The 20,819-nt window shown below is 38.3% G+C and overlaps 3 protein-coding genes and 1 long non-coding RNA gene across 5 annotated transcripts; 2 read left to right on the top strand and 2 right to left on the bottom strand.

Annotated features, from left to right (window-relative positions):
* The first annotated feature begins 617 nt into the window (after positions 1-617).
* On the top strand, positions 618-2,112 carry LOC147515454 (uncharacterized). Its single transcript, XR_015213441.1, has 2 exons — positions 618-737; positions 1,896-2,112. It is a non-coding gene; the product is annotated as an uncharacterized LOC147515454 (long non-coding RNA).
* A 2,696-nt stretch (positions 2,113-4,808) lies between these two features.
* LOC147515453 (uncharacterized) lies at positions 4,809-6,936 on the bottom strand. The gene is made up of 4 exons (XM_086592920.1): positions 6,810-6,936; positions 6,562-6,728; positions 5,841-6,023; positions 4,809-5,654 (listed from the first exon to the last, which is right to left on the bottom strand). Exons 1-4 carry the CDS (start codon positions 6,934-6,936, stop codon positions 4,809-4,811), a joined length of 1,323 nt encoding a protein of 440 aa, XP_086449046.1.
* Positions 6,937-7,356: 420 nt separating this feature from the next.
* On the bottom strand, positions 7,357-9,003 carry LOC147515452 (uncharacterized). Its single transcript, XM_086592919.1, has 2 exons — positions 8,835-9,003; positions 7,357-8,204 (listed from the first exon to the last, which is right to left on the bottom strand). The coding sequence occupies exons 1-2, from the start codon at positions 9,001-9,003 to the stop codon at positions 7,357-7,359; spliced, it is 1,017 nt and encodes a 338-aa protein (XP_086449045.1).
* Positions 9,004-11,158: 2,155 nt separating this feature from the next.
* Positions 11,159-16,257, top strand: LOC147515451 (uncharacterized). 2 transcript variants are annotated; one of them, XM_086587606.1, is made up of 6 exons: positions 11,159-11,295; positions 12,325-12,602; positions 12,749-12,855; positions 12,964-13,096; positions 13,255-13,449; positions 15,813-16,257. In XM_086587606.1, the coding sequence occupies exons 2-6, from the start codon at positions 12,327-12,329 to the stop codon at positions 16,095-16,097; spliced, it is 996 nt and encodes a 331-aa protein (XP_086443732.1). In that variant the 5' UTR covers positions 11,159-11,295; positions 12,325-12,326; the 3' UTR covers positions 16,098-16,257. The 2 variants fall into 2 exon arrangements, with proteins under 2 accessions (XP_086443732.1, XP_086443739.1); XM_086587613.1 differs by having other exon boundaries at positions 11,202-11,464.
* The last annotated feature ends 4,562 nt before the right edge of the window (positions 16,258-20,819 follow it).

Genomic DNA, 20,819 nt, shown 5'->3' with positions numbered 1-20,819 from the left:
GATCAAGTAAAATGGTTGCAATATCATGATATATATTCAAACTTGGGGGTTGATAGTGAAAGTGAGTGATGTGATTAACCAAGCTCTGGGTACATGACAGATTATATATCCCGGAGCTACAGGCATTTAAGAGATAGTATAGCTAAGAAGATTGGTTGCATTTTCTGTCCTTGAGGTATCAATGGTTCAGTTTATACGCGAGCCATTTGTTCTTTGTGATTGCGAGTGACGGAGTTTTTTCAATTTCTCTCCAACAAAGTTATGGTACTCCCCTTGCTTGCTTGCTGTTATGAGTAAAAAGACGTTATTTAAATTATTGTTGCTTTCATAGCTATTACAGTTAATCTATATATAATATACATATCTCCTTGAGTTTTATGTTTCATTTCTATCTAAGCTATAAGATATGAAGACGCTAGGGAAGCATGTGTATGTAATAGCTAATGCTGACATACATGTTTTCGATTTGAGCATGAGGACCGAACCAACGATACAACAGCTATTGTTGTACACATCAAATATTAGCATAGAGCACGAACTCAACACACTCCATTGATGTAGACAATTGATTTTATTCATTGGGCTGACTGTTGTTTGCAACTTTCTTTGATTTTCTATAGCTAGGTGTTGGTGTTATTGATGAAACAGGTGGAGCCAATGCCAAATTGACTTTATTGGAGGTGAGGTGAGGACTTGTAGGGACATTTGTCTGAAAATGAGTTTACGATTCGTTGGAGGTAGGTCCTTTGGCTTTTAGATTGAGTTTCAACTGTGATTTCGTGTGATTAATCTAAATATCATAATCACCTAGCTAGATGAGACTCAACTGGAGTTCAGCTTTAGAGATCTTGATAAAGTCTTTATATGTAGCTAATACTCTTTTATGCCCATATTCAATTATACTGCTTTTTATGATTTTAATGTATATATATGTCACGTAGGTTGCTACTGAATCTTTGCATTTAAATAATGACATACTGCTCACTTCTATTAGACAATGCTCTAATCTTAACCGTTTCAATTAGTTTACTACTGACCAATCAACGCTTCAACGTCGAAGGATCGACCTTCTCTACTCTCTCTAAATTGTAACGTTTCAATGTCTTTTGAATTGCTCATTTCTTATGCTTTAGTGTATGCATTACAAAAACATTCCTGGATTGATCTCTTTAAATTTGGAATGCAGCGCAGTGTTCAAATTTAATGGAACGTGTTGATCAATTTGTTTTGTGAATAATAGAATGACCTTCACTTTTTATTTTATTTTTCCATACTCAAGTCTGTACTTAAACACTCTTTCATTGTTTTTCTTCAAAGTGTATTTGTGTGTTTTTCAATCAATACTATTTGTTGGTGGAGTTTGTCATAGCGCCATTTTCTTAAATATGAATTGGTTTAAGGTATTAAATGTGACGTCCCGTTGTTGTTAGTTTTTTTTTTTTTTTTTTTTTCAAGTACAAGGAGTTTTCCTATATAAACTCTGTTATTAGGTTTTCTTGTCCAAGGTTAATTCCATTTGATGATTTTATGGATGGAATGATATTATTGTTTGCTTGAATTAAGGTTGTTTACAATGAAATTGACTTGGCATTGAACTAAGACCACGTTTCAATAATTTTAATTAAAAAAAATTTGTTTATTATTTTAAGTTTGTGCTAGTTTGTTACTATATCCTAATTGTTCATTTTGTTGAAGCTCATTATGTATTGAGTGATATTTTGTTAATCCAATCATTCAAAATTGTCTTGGGAAGCAGGCCCTCCTCCTAACCAGTGTAACATTGGTTTATACCTCATTTTGGTTACGTTTAGCAATTATTTTCATTTTCATGATACATATTTGATTAACCTCTAATTCTTATGAAAATGTTCTAATTCAACCTCCACGTGTTGTAGGCCATCTGAAGTTATGCACTTGCTGTCAACAAGCTTAGCTCCACTCCTTCTAGCTTGTGTACTCTTTAGAAAATTGTAGTTATTTCTCTTCACTCATGTAATGGATAGAGTAATTACTGTAACTTTCTTATTTAAACAAGAAAACAAGAAGAAATTGTACCGCCATTGTAAATTTTGAGCTCAATTCAAGATGGACAAATGCATCTTTATCATTTTCTATTCTATTTGCTAAAATGCAGAACAATGAACATGCAGAGCCTTGAGTACTTGATAGTATTCACCTCTAGAACCATCTCAGGTGTACTGTCAAACTATGTTAAATTGGTTAAGAGACAACTGATCATATGAGCAAATTTTGTATGTTCCTATATTATTCTATGACATTGTGCGTTAATGGGTTCTCAACTTGCCAAGTTTGAAGTTTCCCCACGTTGAAAACAATATCTACTCTACCTCCACCAATGACTTGATTCCATGACCTGGTAGCTGGAAACCAACATTGATTTCCATTAGGCCATGGGGTATGTTTGGACTAGAAATTCCCAAACACAATTAGGGTTGTGAAGAGTGGATTGATTGACCAAAAGAAATGAGACGGGACCTTAGAAGGCTGCCTACGTACCCCAGTCCGGAAACAGGGATCAAGTCTCAGCAGTTTTTGTTTGCGTAGTTCTGAAAGTAAGAGCAAACTCTTATAAGAAAGATTCGGATCCCAAGATTCGGATCCCACTCTAACCCCAAATCTCTGAAGATTTTGGTTTATCTTCTTTTTTCCTTCTCTGTCCCCGTTGACCAGACTGTGCCTATTTTCTTTCTTAAACCTGTGCTAGATGCACTTGTAAATATTTGGATCTGGACCAAGTCCGGAATCATGTTGGGTTGAATCTAGAATGTTGGGCCAGAGTCCGGAAATGTGATGAGCTGGATCCGAGTCTGGAAAAGAGTCTGGAAACACACCGAAGGTGGGGCCCAAACATCACCTGTGCCAGATGCACCTGTAAATATTTGGATCTGGACCAAGTCCGGAATCATGTTGGGTTGAATCCGAATGTTGGGCGAGTCCGAGAAAAGGTGATGGGCGGATCCGAAGTCCGGGAACACACCGCGAAGGTGGGGCCCAAACATCGCCCCTTCTTTGTCATATGGATGAAAGCCATGTGGCAAAAAGAATGAGTTAAAAAAAATGCAAAAACACTTTTGTAAAAAAATAAAACCCAATCCAGAGTAGACATTGTTTGACTAAAGGGCACAAAAACACCGTTGTAATAAAAAAATAAAACCCAACATCCGTTTAAGTGCTTTTGCTAGTACTTAAGTTATTGTTCTAAGGAAACAAAACTTATGCCGCGATCTTTTAGTTCCCAGACTCGGTTTATTTTTCTTTTTAAGCCGCATTTGCTAACACTTACAATTATTTGTCAGGAACAAACTTATGATGCGAGTGTAATTCGCGACTTCGTGCGATGCTTAAGTCTTGGCAAGCGAATTTGCTAACACTTACAATTTTTGTCAGGAAACAAACTTATGATGATGCGAAAAGTGGCAAAGAATGAGAAAAATGCAAAAAACACCGCTTAAATCTTAGCGTTTGCTAACACTTACAATTTTTGTCAGGAAACAAACTTATGATGCGAAAGTGTGCACAATTATTTCGAAACAAACTTTTGTTTAAGTCTGGCGTTTGCTAACACTTACAATTTTGTCCGGAACAAAATTGTTGTTCGCGAAAGTGTCCGCGACTTGGTGGTTAAATGCAAGTCGGCACATATACGCCAACTTTGTTGAGAAAACAAAATGTTAAAGGTCAAACAAAACCGAGGATTGCACTTGCTAGATGATGTAAAAATGTATTATGTAAAAATAAAGCATAGTAGCATATGGAGAAATTTGATTATTAATGAAAATCAAAATAGAGTTAACTAAATACTAGTGGTAAAATTTACGAAGCCTTGTTGCATTCCATGGCTTTGGAAGAAAATCTCCGGAAAGAGTTTTCAGTACATAATAACCGTTAGGCCCTGTTTTCTCCACAATAAAAGGACCTTCCCAAGCTTTTGAAAGATTGCCCCTGACGGGTCATCCAATTTTCTCCGAAGTACCCAATCTCCTGGCTGGAATGTTCGCTGACGAACGTTCTTGTCATAACTTTTTTTGACACTCTGTTGATACTTTTCCAAATGCCGGAGTGCCTCTTCTCTCTGCTCATCAATGAATTGTTTCTGGGAAGACAAAAATTCTTCATTATCATCAGAAATGACATTTTCAGTTCGACTGGTGGGAGCCATGAGTTCAGTTGGCAAAACTGCTTCTGTCCTATATGCCAGAGAGAAAGGAGTCATTCCTGTAGAAGTTTTGGGCGTGCTGCGGTATGCCCACAAAACAGCTGGTAATTCCTGTACCCATTTTCCTTTTGCTTCTTTAAGCCGCATTTTCAAATTGGCTAGGAGAGACTTGTTAGTTGCTTCAGCTTGTCCATTTGCCTGTGGATGGTAAGGAGCCGAAAAATTATGTTGAATTTTGAAGGTGTCACAGAATTGACGAATTTCATCAAAATCAAACTGCTTTCCATTATCAAATACAATTACTACTGGTATTCCATATCGACATATGATATCTCTCCAAATGAACTGTTTGACTTTGGAGGATGGAGTCTGCATGAGTGGAATCGCCTCAACCCACTTTGTGAAATAATCAGTGGATGCAAGAAGGAATCGGAAATTTCCTGGTGCTTTGGGCAAAGGTCCAACAATATCTAGACCCCATTTAGCAAATGGCCAAGAACTCAAAACTGGAAACAATTCATTGGCTGGTAGATGGTTTGAGTTCGCATGCATTTGACATTGTACACAAGTTTGACTGTATAACTTAGCTTGTTTCTGCATTCCAGGCCACCAATAACCCTGAGTGAGTGCTCTATATATGTGCCATACTACGCCCTCCAATATGATTGCCGCAAATGCCCTGATGCAACTCTTCTAGAATAAAGTGACCTTGTTCAGATGTAAGATAACGGAGCAACGGAGATAAATTATTCTTCCTATATAACTGGATCTGTCCTGCCAATGGAAGAATGGAAAACTTGAATGATGTCCGGAGTATGTAATTAGCAAGTTTCTTGTCTTCAGGGAGAGTCTGGTGTTGCAGGTACTCTATGTAAGGAATGCGCCAATCATTCATACTGGGAATATGCTCTACATCTATTAGGGATTGTTGTTGGTCAGGATCTAGCGTTTCATCATGGTCCGGACTGGACATTTCACTGTCAATGTCATCCCCAGTGATTTCTACTTCCCCGCGAATCCTTTTCTTTGACCGGACTGCATAAGAGGCTTGTGCAGAGTACAATACTTGTAGTGCTAAACATTCATCAACATATATTTTTCTGTGGTTGAGAGTGGTGAAGTCGATGTTTGGTTGCTCCTGATATTCAACTTGTATCGTCCGTGCTTCCTTGCAATTTGTAGCTGCTGAAAGATAAGCTAAAGCATCTGCATGCCTCACATCATGTCTTGATTTCTTTGTGATAGATACAGATCTTAATCTTCTTGCTAAAGAATGAATACCATCTAGATATGCGGACATTCTTTCATCCTTAGCTCTATATATACCTCCAAATTGGTTGGTGATTAATTTGGAGTTAGTGAAAATGGCAATATTAGTCGCCCCCAAATCAATAGCTGTCTTCACACCGAAAATTGCTGCTTCATATTCCGCTTCATTGTTAGACGCTTTAAATCCCAGCCTAACAGATTTTTCTATCTGTAAACCATCAGGACAGATAAGTACACATCCAATTCCGGATCCTGATTGATTTTGAGAACCGTCAGTGTAGATTTTCCAAGAAATATGCTTCTAGGATGGGTTTTTGCCCCCGAGAGATGTTTCTTCAGTTTGAGTTGTGGTTGCAGCTCTGTTTGGCTAGTCCGGAATGATAGCAAAAGAAACATCATCGACTAGAAAGTCTGCAATTAAGGATGCCAGAGCATGTCCTTTTTCTGCACGACGTGGTTCATATATGATCTCATATGCACTAAGATAAGACTGCCAGAGGGCAAGTCTGCTTGTGTCCTGAGCATTAGCTAGAGCTTTTCGAAGAGGGTACTCTGTATGAACCCGGATGGTCCTACCCTGAAAATAAGGTTTCAGTCGTCTAGCAGCATGTACTAAAGCTAATGCTATTTTCTCAATATTACTGTATCGAGATTCCGGACATGTTAAAGTCTTACTTATAAAAAAAAATGGCCTCTCTTCCGGACTTTCAATGAAAAGCACTGCGCTTACTGCAATACCAGTTGTAGCAAGATATACTCCTACTGGCTGACCAATTTTAGGACTTACCAATACTGGCGGTGAGGAAAGATAAGTTTTAAGGCTATCAAAAGCTCTTTAGCACTCAGAAGTCCAAGTGGAATTTGATTTAATCGTATTGAAAAATGGACAACACTTATATGAGAATTTAGAAATAAATCTCATTAAAAACGCCAACCGCCCAAAGAAGTCTTTGAATCTTCTTTTTGTTTTTTGGAGTCGGCATGTCTAGTATGGCCCTTATCTGATTAGGGTTAGCTTCAATGCCTTTATGGGTCATAAGATAACCCAAAAATTTCCCAGAGGAAACTCCAAAAGAACATTTTGATGCATTCAATTTGAGATTGAATTTTATTACCCTATCAAAGGTTGTCTGAAGATCTCGAAGATGATCACTTGTTAACCATGACTTAGTGACCATGTCATCAATATATATTTCCACAGTATCACCTATTAGGCCTTCAAAGATTGTGTTGCCTAATTTATGAAAAGTGGCTGAGGCATTTTTAAGGCCAAAAGGCATGACTGTAAAACAATAAATGCCTATATCTGTTATAAAGGCTGTATGTTCTTGGTCCGGATCATACAAAAGTATTTGGTAAAAACCTGAAGAAGCATCCATGAATGAAATTCTCTGATATCCTGAAGTAGCATCAACTAAATCATTTATCTTAGGCAAAAGGTAAGGATTAAGTGGGCAAACTTCATTAAGTTTAATGAAATCTATACACATTCTTAATTTGCCATTCTTCTTGGTAACTACAACTATGTTTGATAACCATTTAGGATATTCTACTGGTCGAATAAACTTAGCCTTCAGTAAACGACTAACCTCTTCATAGACTTTCAGCCTTTTATCGGTGCCATGCCTTGGTCTTTGCCCGACGAGGTTTTCTTTGTATGATCCACATCAAGATGATGACATGCTATGTCCGGATGATGCGATCATGTCATCTATGCTCCATGCAAAAGCCGTGCTATTATTTTTCTTTAACAATTCTGTCATGTCTCTTTTCTCAACTTCGGAAAGCTTAGTTGATATGAAAGTGGTATGTTCCGGACTCATTCCAATCTGAACTTCCTCAAGTTTATCAACAATAGGAAGGTCCTTTTGTTTCTTGCCTGAAATGGATGTGGAGCCATACTGTAATTGCTACTTCTGTGGAGTGTCCTGAATGACTCTATTGGCATGAATTCCGGAAGGTTTGTAGTCATCTAGTGCTTTGTCATGACATCTGTGGGATTCCATCTGATCACTCCGGATTTTACAGATTCCTTGACTACATGGAAACTTGACTGCCTGGTGGAAAGTAGATATAACTGCCTGCATCTGATGGATCCAATCTCTGCCCAAAATTGTATTATATGGAGAGTGGCAATTCATGAGCAAAAAATTGATTTCAGCCCACTTGTTTCCGACTGTTACTGGTAGACGTACAACTCTTATCGGAATAGTTGCTGTTCCATCGAATCCAACAATAGGGTTTTCTTCTGGAATGATAAGCTCCTGTGGCAACTTCATTTCTATATAAGCTCTAGAAAATAACACACTTACAGAGCTTCCAGTATCTAGCATAATTTTTTGAACCCTCCACATTCCAATGAATGCTGATATCATAACAGCATCATAATGTGGTTGAAATACTCCATATAAGTCACGATCACTGAAGGATAAGGGTTCAGGTTTATATATTTCTGCGTTGTCACCTTTAAGAAAATCAATGTCGTTGACTCTGTTCCAGTCCATTAGAAAATTGAATTTTTGTTTTTTCTCAAACTTCTGCTGATTATTTGAAATGGAATCTAGACGAGCATGTCCAGCCCTAATGACCATATGTTCGGCAAACTTCACTTGTGTTGCTTTCTGTATGAATTCATCCAACTTCTTGTCATCAACTAAGCGCTGAATAGCACTCCGAAGAATTATGCAATCGTCAGTAGTGTGGCCAAAATCATCATGAAATTTGCATCGTTTGGATTTATCTCTGATGTTGGTTGTATCTTCAGGTAATGGCCTTGGCTTATAAAGAATATTTAAGCCTTTTTATTCTTTCGTAGAACTTCAGAAAGTTTCATCGACAAAGGAGTGAAAATCTTTTCCTCTTTATTTGTTTGGGTAGGCTTAGAGTTCGTCCGGTGGGAAGTTATTACGCTTGTTTACGTCCGTCCTTTATAGTTCTTTGGAGTTCCGTCCGGACTTTTTTTTGTTTTTCTGAAGATTTTCTTCTCGAAGCTACCTAGCTTTGAGATCATCCTCAACTCGTGCAAACTCTTCAACACGATCAAACAGCTCGGACTTGGAGAAAGGCGGTACCGTCTAGTGAAGCTTAATGTATAGACCACTACGATCATATCCTATGGCATCTTTGAAAGCTTGGATGATAAACTGGTCAGAGGGAGGATCAGTAACATTGAGTAAAGTTTGAAACCTTTTGCGAAAATCCCTGATAGATTCTCCAGAATTTTTTGTGAGATTAAATAAGGCAGCAGAATCCTATTTAATATCGCAGTTATACTGATAGTGATCAACAAACTTCTTAGCTAATTCTGGAAAATTTCTAATTGATTTGGAAGTAAGAGAGTTGAACCATACTAAAACATCACCTTTGAGAGTGGCTGGAAACAACTTACAAAGTAGTGCATCATCATTTTCCATAGCCATTTGGGACCTGTAGTAAAACAGATGAGTGTATGGATCTCCATTCTCTTCATCATACATTTCGAAGTCGGGCTTCTTGAAGTTCGTAGGGCGACGATAGTTACGAATATAATCTGAAAATGGATAATGTTGAAAACCCATTACGGCTAAGTCTTTGATTTGGTCATTGCGAGTACTTCTTCCTCTGATTGCTCTTGCTACAATATCTTCGATAGTCCTTCGATCGAGTCCAGCATTACTTTCTCCCTGGAAATCATGTCGGTGTGAATGAGTAGGCCGATATCTGTGAGCATATGGGGGAGGAGTCAGAACTCGATGTCGATGACCGCGTGAATCAAAATTTACCCGTCCGGAATGACGGGATGGGGAGTAGTCAGGAGTCCGGGCTCCATGTCCGGAATCTGTCCTTCTGGTTGAATGATGATCATGAGTCCGGACTCCATGTCCGGACTTTGTCCTTCTGGGTGAATGATGATCATGAGTCCGGATTTTATGTTCCGGACTCTGTCCTTCTGGTATTATGGCGAGAATCCAAACCTAGTCTGTCCCATACATTGGATTGTGCTGGAGGAACTGGTTCTCGCCTATCATCAGTAGCATTTCGATTCCTTCGCGGTGCTGATTAATGTTGCTTAGAACTATCTAAGAGGGAATTCTAGGCCTTTTCCCCCTAGCATTCCGGAGTCTTTCATTCTTTGCAGTAAGCCTCAGGATTTCTGATTGGAGTTCATCCGGATTGGGTTGAACTTGTTGCGGATGGCGTGAAGATTCCTGAACATCCTGGACAACATTTTGTGGGATGTTACTGGCGTGTGTGGCATTGACATGAATCATTCTACGCTGAGTAGATCGTTGGGAGACTACATGATGTTGTTGGCCATTTTGGCCATTGGTTTGTGATCTGGTTTGTGCTCTTCCCATTGGTGTGGATTTGAAAAGCACAGACGGCGCCAAATGTTTGGACTAGAAATTCCCAAACACAGTTAGGGTTGTGAAGAGTGGATTGATTGACCAAAAGAAATGAGACTGAACCTTAGAAGGCTGCCTACGTACCCCAGTCCGGAAACAGGGATCAAGTCTCAGCAGTTTTTGTTTGCGTAGTTTTGAAAGTGAGAGTAGACTCTTATAAGAAAGATTCGGATCCCAAGATCCGGATCCCACTCTAACCCCCAAATCTCCAAGATTTTGGTTTATCTTTTTTTTCTCTCCCCCAATGATTGATCAGGGTATATGCCTTTTTTTTTTAAAACTGCTGCGGATGCACTTGTAAATATTTGGATCTGGACCAAGTCCGGAATCATGTTGGGTTGAATCCAGAATGTTGGGCCAGAGTCCGAAAAGGTGATGAGCCGGATCCGAGTATGGAAAAGAGTCCGGAAACACCGGAAGGTGGGGCTAAACATCACCGTGCGGATGCACTGTAAATATTTGGATGCGGACCAAGTTCCGAATCATGTTGGGTTGAATCAGGGAATGTTGGTAGAGTCAGGAAAGGTGATGGATAGGATCCGAAGTCTAAAAATACCGAAGGTGGGGCCCAAACAAGGTATTAAGGTCGAGATAAATAATATCTACTTTCACACACATATTGATTTTGGAAAGAACACACACATTTATAATGCTTATAGCTACCAACTTCCAAGACTTTATACTTCCACCATTAAAATTTCTTAGAAATTGGAATTGTATCAACTCTTTAATTAGATTTGTTTTTAACCACGTGCATTTTGCTAGTTAACAATAAGCAACTAGTTTTGACAAGTGTTGATTTTTCATTTGGCGAGTGTTGTATTTCACTAATATCTCTATTGCTTTTAGCCTTATAATTAAGGGCCTATAATTAACATGCAACTTTAAATTCCTCATCCTATTTAAGTTTCCAGTTATACCCTTAAGTCTTATACAAAATCAAATTTACCAAACACTTTTGGTAAGGACGTTTTAGTAATTTTACTAATTCTCAAAATCCCAAGTTTTTTAGTTTTTTACTTATTTCCATTGAAAGGGACAATTTGGGCATATCACGAATTCTAATAATAGCAAACCAATTCCACGCATAAATACGGAAGTATTTAATAAATACCACGATTTTTTCCCCAAAATTTAGTTATAATCTCCACGATTTTCTCCTAAAATTTAGTTATAATCCCCTCTAAAATATATATATATATATATATATATATATTTGAAGAAAGGAAAAAATATTGGTCAAATATATTGCGAACCATAATGTAATACATATATCGGAAAATCTGATATAGTTTGGGCCTCACTGCGGGTAAATAATAGAGGAACCCATTTCCAGTTGTCACTTATTACTCACGTGCGAAATTTGACACACAGAAAAAAAAAACAGAGAGAGAGAAATAGGTACCCGGCCGGCATAATGACAGCATCGTCGCGCGTATAACTGTTCCTTTCCTATATATTTTGGTCAGTTATTACACAACCACTTCTTATTACACCCATCATCCAAGTAAAACAAAAATCAACTCCTCAAATCTCTCTCTCTCTCTCCTCTCTATATAAAGTCTCATTCCTCATTTCATTATTATTTTTAAAAAAGAAAATATTCTCACTTCACTCCATTACTTCTTCTCTGGTAACTTGTATTCACCTCTTTTATTAATGTTTGTTCTAATTTCATCTTTTATTCTATTCAAATGATGATAAAATGTATTGTTAAACACTGTAATCGGTGCGATCTTGATACTCCTACTTGCTAGATCTCTGGATAGTTGATAAGAAATGAATGTAGTTAATGTAAGTGTTTTTAGGTTTTGACTTAGATCTGATTGGATTATAAAAGAGATCTTGTTTTAAGTGTTTACCGACTAGTTTACGCACTTATTATTTGCTTGCACATTTGGCCCTTGGACTGGACTGGAATTAAGATCTTTTAATAATGATTACATCTTTTGTTAATGTATTATAGTGTTCAGAAGAAGGAAAATGCTTCCAAATCTTATCCTAGGATTATTTTTTTTTTTTTGAAGAAAGATAGTTAACACCAGATGGAAAATGTCTGGACGGGATAGGTCATTACTTTAGAACTATCAAATCCTTCTTCCCTAATCTAGAATAGTCGATTTATTCCGTTCAGTGGACATTATTTTGGATAGACGTCAGTTGGTGCACACAAATTTTCTGTATTTGTTGTTCTCATTCTTTTATATATTTTGGTGCTTTGAGGAATTCTAACTTAACTTTAATTATTTGTCATTGTTTAGAATGTCTGCGAATAAATAAGTCGTATGATTTTCTAATATATGTTTTTAAAGCCCATCAAGAAAGGTGCTCTGATTGTTGACGTCTGGGGTTTTCTTTTTGTTCAATCATTTCTTTGATTTGATTCTTATTATCGAGGGACCTTATTGTTATTGATAATTGAAGGAGAAAACAAGTTGCATCGTTTTTTCTTCTTTATCATCAAAAAACTTACAAACTGTAAAATGTTGATAGGGATGATGTCAGGGAACACGCTCAGAGATCTTAACACGCTACCAGGATCTGAGAGAAAAGTTGAAAGTTCTTGCAAGGGGAGCTTTCCAAAGCCTTTCAATGAGAACATCAGTGAAAATGTTGATAACTTGCAGAGGAAAAGTCCTGTTTCCTTGGCATCAATTGCAGTCAACGAAGGTGAAGTAGCGAATTGTGGAGCAGAAGTAGGGGTTGCGGAAGTAGAGTATATAGAATCTGAGAACTTGAACGATCTGGAGGATGTGGATAGTAGTATCAGTGTATGTGTTGATTCCTTTCCCTTTCATTGGCTGAGTAACTTAGGACACAGAAAATTTTGGACTTCTTGTTATTTATGTTTTGTGATAAATGCTTTGATAGTGTGGGAGATGGTTGTGTAATATAGATATCTTGCTTCCATTATCAGACACTGTTAGCAGGACTGGACTCGAAGGATTGGATTTCGGTATGTGAAGCTCTCAACAATGTGCGTCGGCTATCGATATTTCACAAGGATGCAATGTTTGATCTGTTGTAAGTCTTAACTCTTCCTCGATGAGTTTTAGTAATATTGTGTAGCTATTTTCTACTAAACATATCCAATGATTTATTTATTTATTTCTATTTTTTTTTTCAAAATAGGGGAAATGTAGTGTCACTTCTTGTGAAATCCTTGAAGAATCCAAGAAGTGCTGTCTGTAAAACTGCTATAATGACATCTGAAGACCTCTTCAATGCTTATGGAGATCATATAATTGATTCGTTTGATTCTCTTGTAAGTATGCATTTTAACTTAAAATTTGTCTCTGATTGTCCTTTTCCACTTTTGAGGGATCCTGCTCCTAATCTCCTGGTTATTTCCAGTTTTCATGTTTTGTTGTTGGGAAATTCCGGAAATTTTATTACTAAAATATTTTGTTCGTACGTGTTCAGCTTTTACAGCTTCTTCTCAAATCTTCACAAGATAAAAGATTTGTATGCGAAGCTGCTGGGAAAGCTTTGGTGGCAATGACTATTAGGATTTCTCCTACTTTGCTTTTACCCAAGTTGCAGCCATATCTCAAGCACAAAAATCCTAGAGTACGAGCAAAGGCGTCGTTGTGCTTTTCTCGCAGTGTGCCTCAACTAGTAAGATTACTATTCATTAATGAAAAATATATAATATTTTTCTAAGTTATGATTGGTTTTATTCAATTTGGCTTCTGTGCTATTAATTTGTTGATCAACTAATTTGTGACACCTTTGGAAACGATGGTTATGTTACATATGTTTTCTTTTGTTAGTATATTATTCTTGCCAGCTCAAGGTACCTTTATCTAGTCAGTTAGCTAAAATACTCTTCTCTTAAAAATGATTTCAGAACCCTATTTATATCACCATTGTCCTTTTGTGCTAATTTTGAATGTTCAGAACATCTTTAATGTCATCTTACTGTTACTGAAGTCATTGCGATAATGTGTTTAAATTAATTACATTGTACCATTGTGGGCCTATGCCGGATTGGATATAAGTTAATTACATTGTACCATTGGGGACCTACACCGAATCGGATATCTAAAACTTTCACTATTGTTTTGAAGATTCTCTAAATATAGCATAGAAGAGAATTTAATGAACAGATATATAGTACCATGCGGAGAGAAATAGTAGTGTAAATAGAGATGATTTGCCTATGTATTTAACATGCTTGGTTATGAACTTATGCTAGAGTTACACTTTACTGTCCAATTTGTTTTGAAGAAATTTGGATCAGCTACCCTAGAAAGTAAAATAAGTATTTTGTCTCCGTATCTGCATGTCTTAGCTTGTCTCAGTTTACTCTGTCTGACACTTCGTATTTGCCAGAGTGGTGTCAGACCACTGACACATGATAGTGTCCATGTAACTTAGGAGAATGTACCAGTGGTGGTTTAGTTGATATTGTATTCCCCATGTTTTTATTATTTTACTTCTATCCAATCTCAGTATCATGCATTGCCCAGACCTGCTAACTGTGTCTTTGAGTGCACTTTGTTTTCTCGATGCCGTAAGATAATTGTGTGGACAGTGCTTTGTGAACCCGTTGAGATGTCAATGGATTACGTGATGGATATTCTTTTGGATATTATTTTGTGCTCTTTTTAGTAAACTGATTCTTTTTCATGCTCCTTCCATTGACATTCTGACACCTTGCTCCTTATAAAGTTTATTTATTTGCCTCTGATTACCCATTTTGATCCATATCGTTATGGCTGTATATTGCTTCGTTCTACTTCTCCCTAAGATCTCTTACCTTATATTTTCTATGCTTCCATATGCAACCGTTGTATTCTTTTAACTTTCAGGGTTTTATAAGTGATAATGCCTATGCTAGCAAAGATACATGGTCCTCTTTGGATTCCTGGGACGTTTTTAAATATCCTCTGGCCCTAATTTTATTTGATTAACAGATTATATGGTTTCAGGAGAACCATCCTATATTAACTCAATGTCTTACATAGATTTTACCTTCTTTTTCCTCGAAACCTAGTCATTATCTCACTCAAAGGAGGAATAATGAGGTGACAAGACGCATCAGAGATTTCCTGACCAGCTAAAAGATTAGCAACTCTATTGGTTTCCCTGTAAACATGGCTAAAAGAAACACCAACAAACAATTGTTAGAGGTTTGTGATGGATGCAACCAAGTTGCTACAGTACAGGGATCTTTTTCAGTCCCTGAGATTGCTCTAATAGCTCTTAAGTCTTTAAGTAATCTGGTTAATCCTCACTTTGGTGATGTTGACCTGCCTGCAACTACTGAGTCGCACTTCTACTTCTTTAAGTTCTTGGTATATTACTGACTTGTAGCCTCCACCTCCAGCATATTTCAATCTGAAATGTCCATATAAGAATCCTCCATAATCATGTTTAGCTGCTGTATCCGAACCAGCAGTTTTTCTCTTTCATGTAGCCTGGTTCTGGCCTCTTCCATTGACAGATAATAATTTTCTTAAGTCTAGTTTGTATTGTATGCCAATGTGCCACTAAGCTGCCCCAGTTCTTGAGTGTCCATTACATCCTACTGGTTGCACTTGAAGATATAACTTTATCTTCTCAAAGATGTTTCCTTTTGATACCCAATTCTGACTTTTGTTTTGAATTCCTCTGACGTTTGTTTTTGTCCAGATCAGATTGAATTTGGGCACATATAAACACCATTTTAGATTTCTGCAGCAGTAGTTTTCTTTGAACTCATCTCTATTATTTTGTTCCATTGCTGCTTTATTTTGCCCTTATGCTGAGACTCAACAACTGCTATACACTGTCTCATATTTGATTGTTATGGTTACACTATAATTATCTGTCTGTATTCTGATCTTGCCGATACATTACTATTACTGAGTCATGTTCTAATTTTAAAATCACTGAATCAATCAATATGAGTAGTTTAATTCAGTTCACCGTGTTCTATCTGGATATCTTTTCATTCCTAATGCTCATATACTATACTGCTATTTGGCTTGTTGCAGGACATTGAAGGTATTAATGGTTATGGAATTGACAATTTGATTCAAGTGGCTGCTGCTCAGCTCAGTGACCAACTTCCAGAGTCCAGGGAGGCTGCTCGTAAGTTACTTTTGGAACTTCAAAGTGTATATGAGAAATTCCATATCATTTCACCGGCTGCTGAATCTGAGCATTCAGAGGTTGGTTCTTGGGAGCATTTTTGCCAATCAAAGCTCGCCCCCTTGAGTGCACAGGCTGTTCTTCGTGTTACTAATATTGCCAAAGAGGGTCTTGTTGTGGTTTCCTAGCATTTAAAAGTACATATACCAGATATAGAACTACGAGCCGTAGTGTTTTTTCGTCATTTTGTTGGATTGTGTTCTCCTCTTCTTTACCTGTAAATTTTATAGTTGCTATATTGTCTGAATATCTGTCGAAGCTTGCATTTAGATGTTTTTTTTGTGATAAGGTGGTATTTCCTTTCAATCAATTTTACAACATAAAAAGAAAAAAAAGAGAGGAGAAAACTCTGTGTGTCTCTGTTTATTGAGATGGGTTATTACTTGGTTCGATATGAAATGATATATGACGTTCCACTTCCCGAGCTACATGGAAACCTTTAGGCATCCAAGCACAGCAGATAAGTCAAAGACAGAATGTGGATCATCAGCGATTGGATTTGGAAATTACTGGTGTCAATATATATGACATTGCTATGGGAACAGGCTGGGAGAAAATATATAGATGTAGGTCGGACTTGCATCTGAGTTTATAAATTGCGAACTGAATACTTATTTTGCTTTCTAGGGTAGCCGATCCAAATTTCTTCAAAACAAATTGGACGGTAAAGTGTAACTCTAGCATAAGTCCATAACCAAGTATGTTAAATACAAAGGCAGATCATCTCTATCTACATTCTAGACTACTCTTTCTCTCTCCATGGTAATAAATATTTGTTCCTCCATTAACTTCTCTCCATTAACCGTCTGGACTGAGTCCAAAACGATGTGGCCATGTCGTTTGAGGTTTGGACTTATAAAAAATGGCCACACCGTTTGAACTTAGTCCAAAACGATTTGGGATTTGAACTTTGAAAAAATATAAAATTTTGTTTTTTGGGCTCTTGACCGGGGGTAGGTCGTTTGACTAAGTTTCGGCCAAGTCGTTTGGGAAATTCAAACGACCGGGCCGGGTTGTTTAAGTTTGGGGTTTAGAATTCAATTTTTTTAACAACGACACATACTTGTAATAATTGTTTTTTTTATAGATTTTTTGAAACCAATGGCACACTTGTAATAATTGTTAATAATTGTTTTTTTTATAGATTTTTTGAAACCAATGGCACATTTGTAATAATTGTTTTTTTTGGGAGTTTGCCTAACACAAATTGGGGTCCGGCAGTAATAGGACTCTTATTCTAATACTGAAATACAACTGCACAAGGTCGTCTAGGACTAGTTCCCAAACTACCTGTGAACTCCCAAACTAGTCATTGAACGAACTAACTAGTCGAAATAAAGAAATTGTCCTAATTGTCCTAAACTAGTAAGAATTGTCCAGAACTGACTAGATCAGTTCTAAAGCCATTATCTTATGCTCATCTATTCCCTTTCTTATAACGATCCTTCGTGTAATCTCACTCTACTACCTATCTTTAGGACATTGGCGGAATATTACCCCTACAAAATGGTTCCTTGCAGGATAATTCTATTAGAATGGGAGTCCCGACTAGAGATGGTGTTCTCTAAAGGGAAAAGTGAAAAAATAAAATAAAAGTTAGACACTTGGTATACCCCTTAGGCTCAAGATTTTGCTCTAGAAGATTGCCAAGAATGTATTGCTTACATGTGATAATTTAATTAGACACATGTAAATGGTAAAAATTCTCATCACCTAGTTACACAAAGAAAGTGGTATTTAGTAGATTTGGCTTTACTCAATTCTGTTGAGTTTCCTACACATCGAGCTCTTTTCTGATAGAACTCGAATCAAGCCATACGTAGTTAGTTCATGTATCATTTTGACCATCCTTTGGTGAGTCTCTTCATCTCCTTTTTATATGTCCTCTGAGGTTCATTTAACCTCCTTCAATATTTCTCATTCAATAGCCATATGCCGAGTTACAACATGGAGAGTTTGATCCAAGAGCTCCTCCTCTTTGTAACCGTTGTTTGTTATAAATAGTCGACATAGGTTGACCGATCTACCTGTATCGATCTGGTAAGATATAGCTCTTGGTTGTTAGTTCTGAGATGCCAACTCGATCATATCGATATTAACTCGTCTGATACGAGCTGATCGTTATATTAGCTTGTCTGCTGAGAGCTGATCGTGTGAGAGATGGACACGTGTCTTATATTTATTGGACATAAATATTAGGTACTTGCAACACAATATAGACCCTGTATTTCAGTTATGTGGATGCTTGAATGTGTCAATTATGCTCACTTAGGTTTGGTTTGCACAATGTCTGCCGTCCGTCTCAATTTATGCAGAAACTTAATTATGGCACCTTTTAGCAACCCTGTTAGAATGATATGGTGTTTGGGATGTTATATGGCTTTTAGCAACCCTTATAACACTCTATTGGACTTGCTCTATAATGGAAATACAAATCTTTCTACTCTCTGTAAAGGAGTGTTTTAGTTATCCTTTACAAATGAGTTAAGATAAGAGAAGGGGTTTGAATATAGGAAAGACTGAGTTCGTTGTTGAGCGAACTGCCTACGTATCTATCTCTCGATTCTGGGGGGAGAGAAGAATCAGGTCTGACGTAGTTCATGCAGTGGTATTTATAGTTGTTGAGCATGAAGATCCGCGACAACACGGTAATCTTGATGAGTACTGGATGTGTGGTTGAGATCCGTATGCGTGTAGAGGTGTGTTGTAGGAATTCGTAATGATGGGGAGTGGTTGCATTAGTTAGTTCAGATATCATGCGGTAATGGATTGTGTCAGTATGGCTCTGATAATGATTGCATACGGATAATGGATGATGTCACTAAATGGAACATTCAGTGTGTGGGTATGCGAGTTGAGTTACTCTGGAGCGAGCTTGTAGGACGGATATCTTAGATCGGGTATGCGGGCTGATGATGTGAGTCACTCTGAAGCGATCTGAGTATACCACTTGCATACAGTGAATTGCTATGCAGCAAACTCGGAGGGCGAGGACATGAGGTCGGTGTGGTATTTCTGTTTACGCTAGACACGTGTATAATATACATTAGTTGTGTATATTAGTCCCTCATATAGCCCCCTCTCATTAGGTCATTCCAATTATGTGGGGACGACCTGATGAGAGAGTAATTCCACACGTGGGAAGCACGCGGAGTAGTAACTAAAGATGCAAGTGATGCTGGTTTGACAAGTACTGAATTGATCCTAGAAGTGTAGATTCTCAATTAGTAAGAAAGTTGTAGCTAGAGGGAGCCTTGGAGCTCGAGTGAGCCGGATGCTTTAGTGAGCGTTCTGCACTGAGTTGATCTTAGAAATATAGGTCTTCAACTAGTGAGAAGTATTGCGGCTCGGTAGCCTATGAGCTCGAGAGAGCGTTTTGTGCTTGAGAACGTTTGAACTCCTGAGAGTGGTTTAGTTCGTTTGCGCGTTCGGCTCGTTGAGAACGTTCTACACTGAGTTGATCCTAGAAATGTAGGTCCTCAACTAGTGAGAATTGGTGGGTTATGTAGCCTCTGAGCTCGAGTGAGCGTGTTAGCTTAAGAAAGCGCGTTGCTCACGGAGAGCGTTTTCTCTGAGTTGAGCCTAGAGTTGTAGGTCATCAACTAGTAAGAATTGTAGAGGCTAAGAAGCCTATAAGCTCAAGTGAGCGTGGTAGCTTAAGAAAGCGTTCTCTCTAAGTTGAGCTTAGAGTTGTAGGTCATCAACTAGTAAGAACTGTAGAGGCTAAGAAGCCTATGAGCTCCAATGAGCGTGGTAGCTTAAGAAAGCGTGTTGCTCGTGGAGAGCGTTCTCTCTGAGTTGAGCCTAGAGTTGTAGGTCATCAACTAGTAAGAACTGTAGAGGCTAAAAAACCTATGAGTTCCAGTGAGCATGGTAGCTTAAGAAAGCGTGTTGCTCGCGGAGAGCGTTCTCTCTGAGTTGAGCCTAGAGTTGTAGGTCATCAACTAGTAAGAACTGTAAAGGCTAAGAAGCCTATGAGCTCCATTGAGCGTGGTAGCTTAAGAAAGCGTGTTGCTCGCGGAGAGCGTTCTCGCTGAGTTGATCCTAGAGTTGTAGGTCATCAACTAGTAAGAACTATAGAGGCTAAGAATCCTATGAGCTCAAGTAAGCGTGATACTCAGGTGGGCCTCAGGACCCAAGTGAGTTTTCTTGCACTAGTGAGCTGGTGGCTCTAGTGAGCATCATGATTTAGAGATCGCAGTTGATAGCTAGCCTTGACAACAGGAGCTGAGGCGACCTCTGGGGTCTTGACAATAAGAGCAGAAGGCGACCTCTGGGGTCTTGACAATAGGAGCTGGGGTGACCTCTGGGGTCTTGATAATAGGAGTGGAGGCGACCTTTGGGGTCTTGACAGCAGGAGCTGGGGTGACCTCTGGGGTCTTGATAATAGGAGCGGAGGCGACCTCTGGGGTCTTGTCAACAGGAGTTGGGGCGACCTATGGGGTTTTGATAACAGGAGCGGAGGCAACCTCTGGGGTCTTGACAATAGGAGTGGAGGCAACCTCTGTGGTCTTGTCAATAGGAGTTAGGGCGACCTCTGGGGTCTTGATAATAGGAGCGGAGGCGACCTCTGGGGTCTTGTCAACAGGAGTTGGGGCGACCCCTGGGGTCTTGATAACAAGAGTAGAGTGGTGATGCTATGTAATGTTTGAGCTCGAGTGAGTGTTATACTCAGCTGGGTGTCGTGACCCGAGTGAGTCTGTGGGCATCTTGATTTGGAGATCGTCGTCAATAGCTAGCCCTAGTTTATTTTTGAAGTTTTAATTGCCCTGTAAAAATGTGAGTAACCCCAGTTCGGAGATTGGCCTGTAATAAATTGAGTGGATTGAACATTTCCCTGTAGCTGTAGC

This window comes from Coptis chinensis, chromosome 2, assembly GCF_015680905.1.
Source record: "Coptis chinensis isolate HL-2020 chromosome 2, ASM1568090v1, whole genome shotgun sequence".
Lineage (NCBI taxonomy): Eukaryota > Viridiplantae > Streptophyta > Magnoliopsida > Ranunculales > Ranunculaceae > Coptis > Coptis chinensis.
The sequence above is the reverse complement of the archived record's forward strand: the minus strand, read 5'-3'. Positions and strand labels throughout refer to the sequence as shown.

Coding starts and splice junctions, on each gene's coding strand:
- LOC147515453 (XM_086592920.1), bottom strand. CDS start 6,936: ATGTGTATAGATTTCATTAAACTTAATGAAGTTTGCCCACTTAATCCT. Junction 6,729..6,809: donor ATTCATGGATGCTTCTTCAG/GTTTTTACCAAA, acceptor ATTGTTTTACAG/TCATGCCTTTTGGCCTTAAA. Junction 5,655..5,840: donor CAGACTTTCTAGTCGATGAT/GTTTCTTTTGCT, acceptor GATGGTTTACAG/ATAGAAAAATCTGTTAGGCT.
- LOC147515452 (XM_086592919.1), bottom strand. CDS start 9,003: ATGGGTTTTCAACATTATCCATTTTCAGATTATATTCGTAACTATCGT. Junction 8,205..8,834: donor AAATGATGATGCACTACTTT/GTAAGTTGTTTC, acceptor CATTACCTGAAG/ATACAACCAACATCAGAGAT.
- LOC147515451 (XM_086587606.1), top strand. CDS start 12,327: ATGATGTCAGGGAACACGCTCAGAGATCTTAACACGCTACCAGGATCT. Junction 12,603..12,748: donor ATGTGGATAGTAGTATCAGT/GTATGTGTTGAT, acceptor TTCCATTATCAG/ACACTGTTAGCAGGACTGGA. Junction 13,450..15,812: donor CTCGCAGTGTGCCTCAACTA/GTAAGATTACTA, acceptor GGCTTGTTGCAG/GACATTGAAGGTATTAATGG.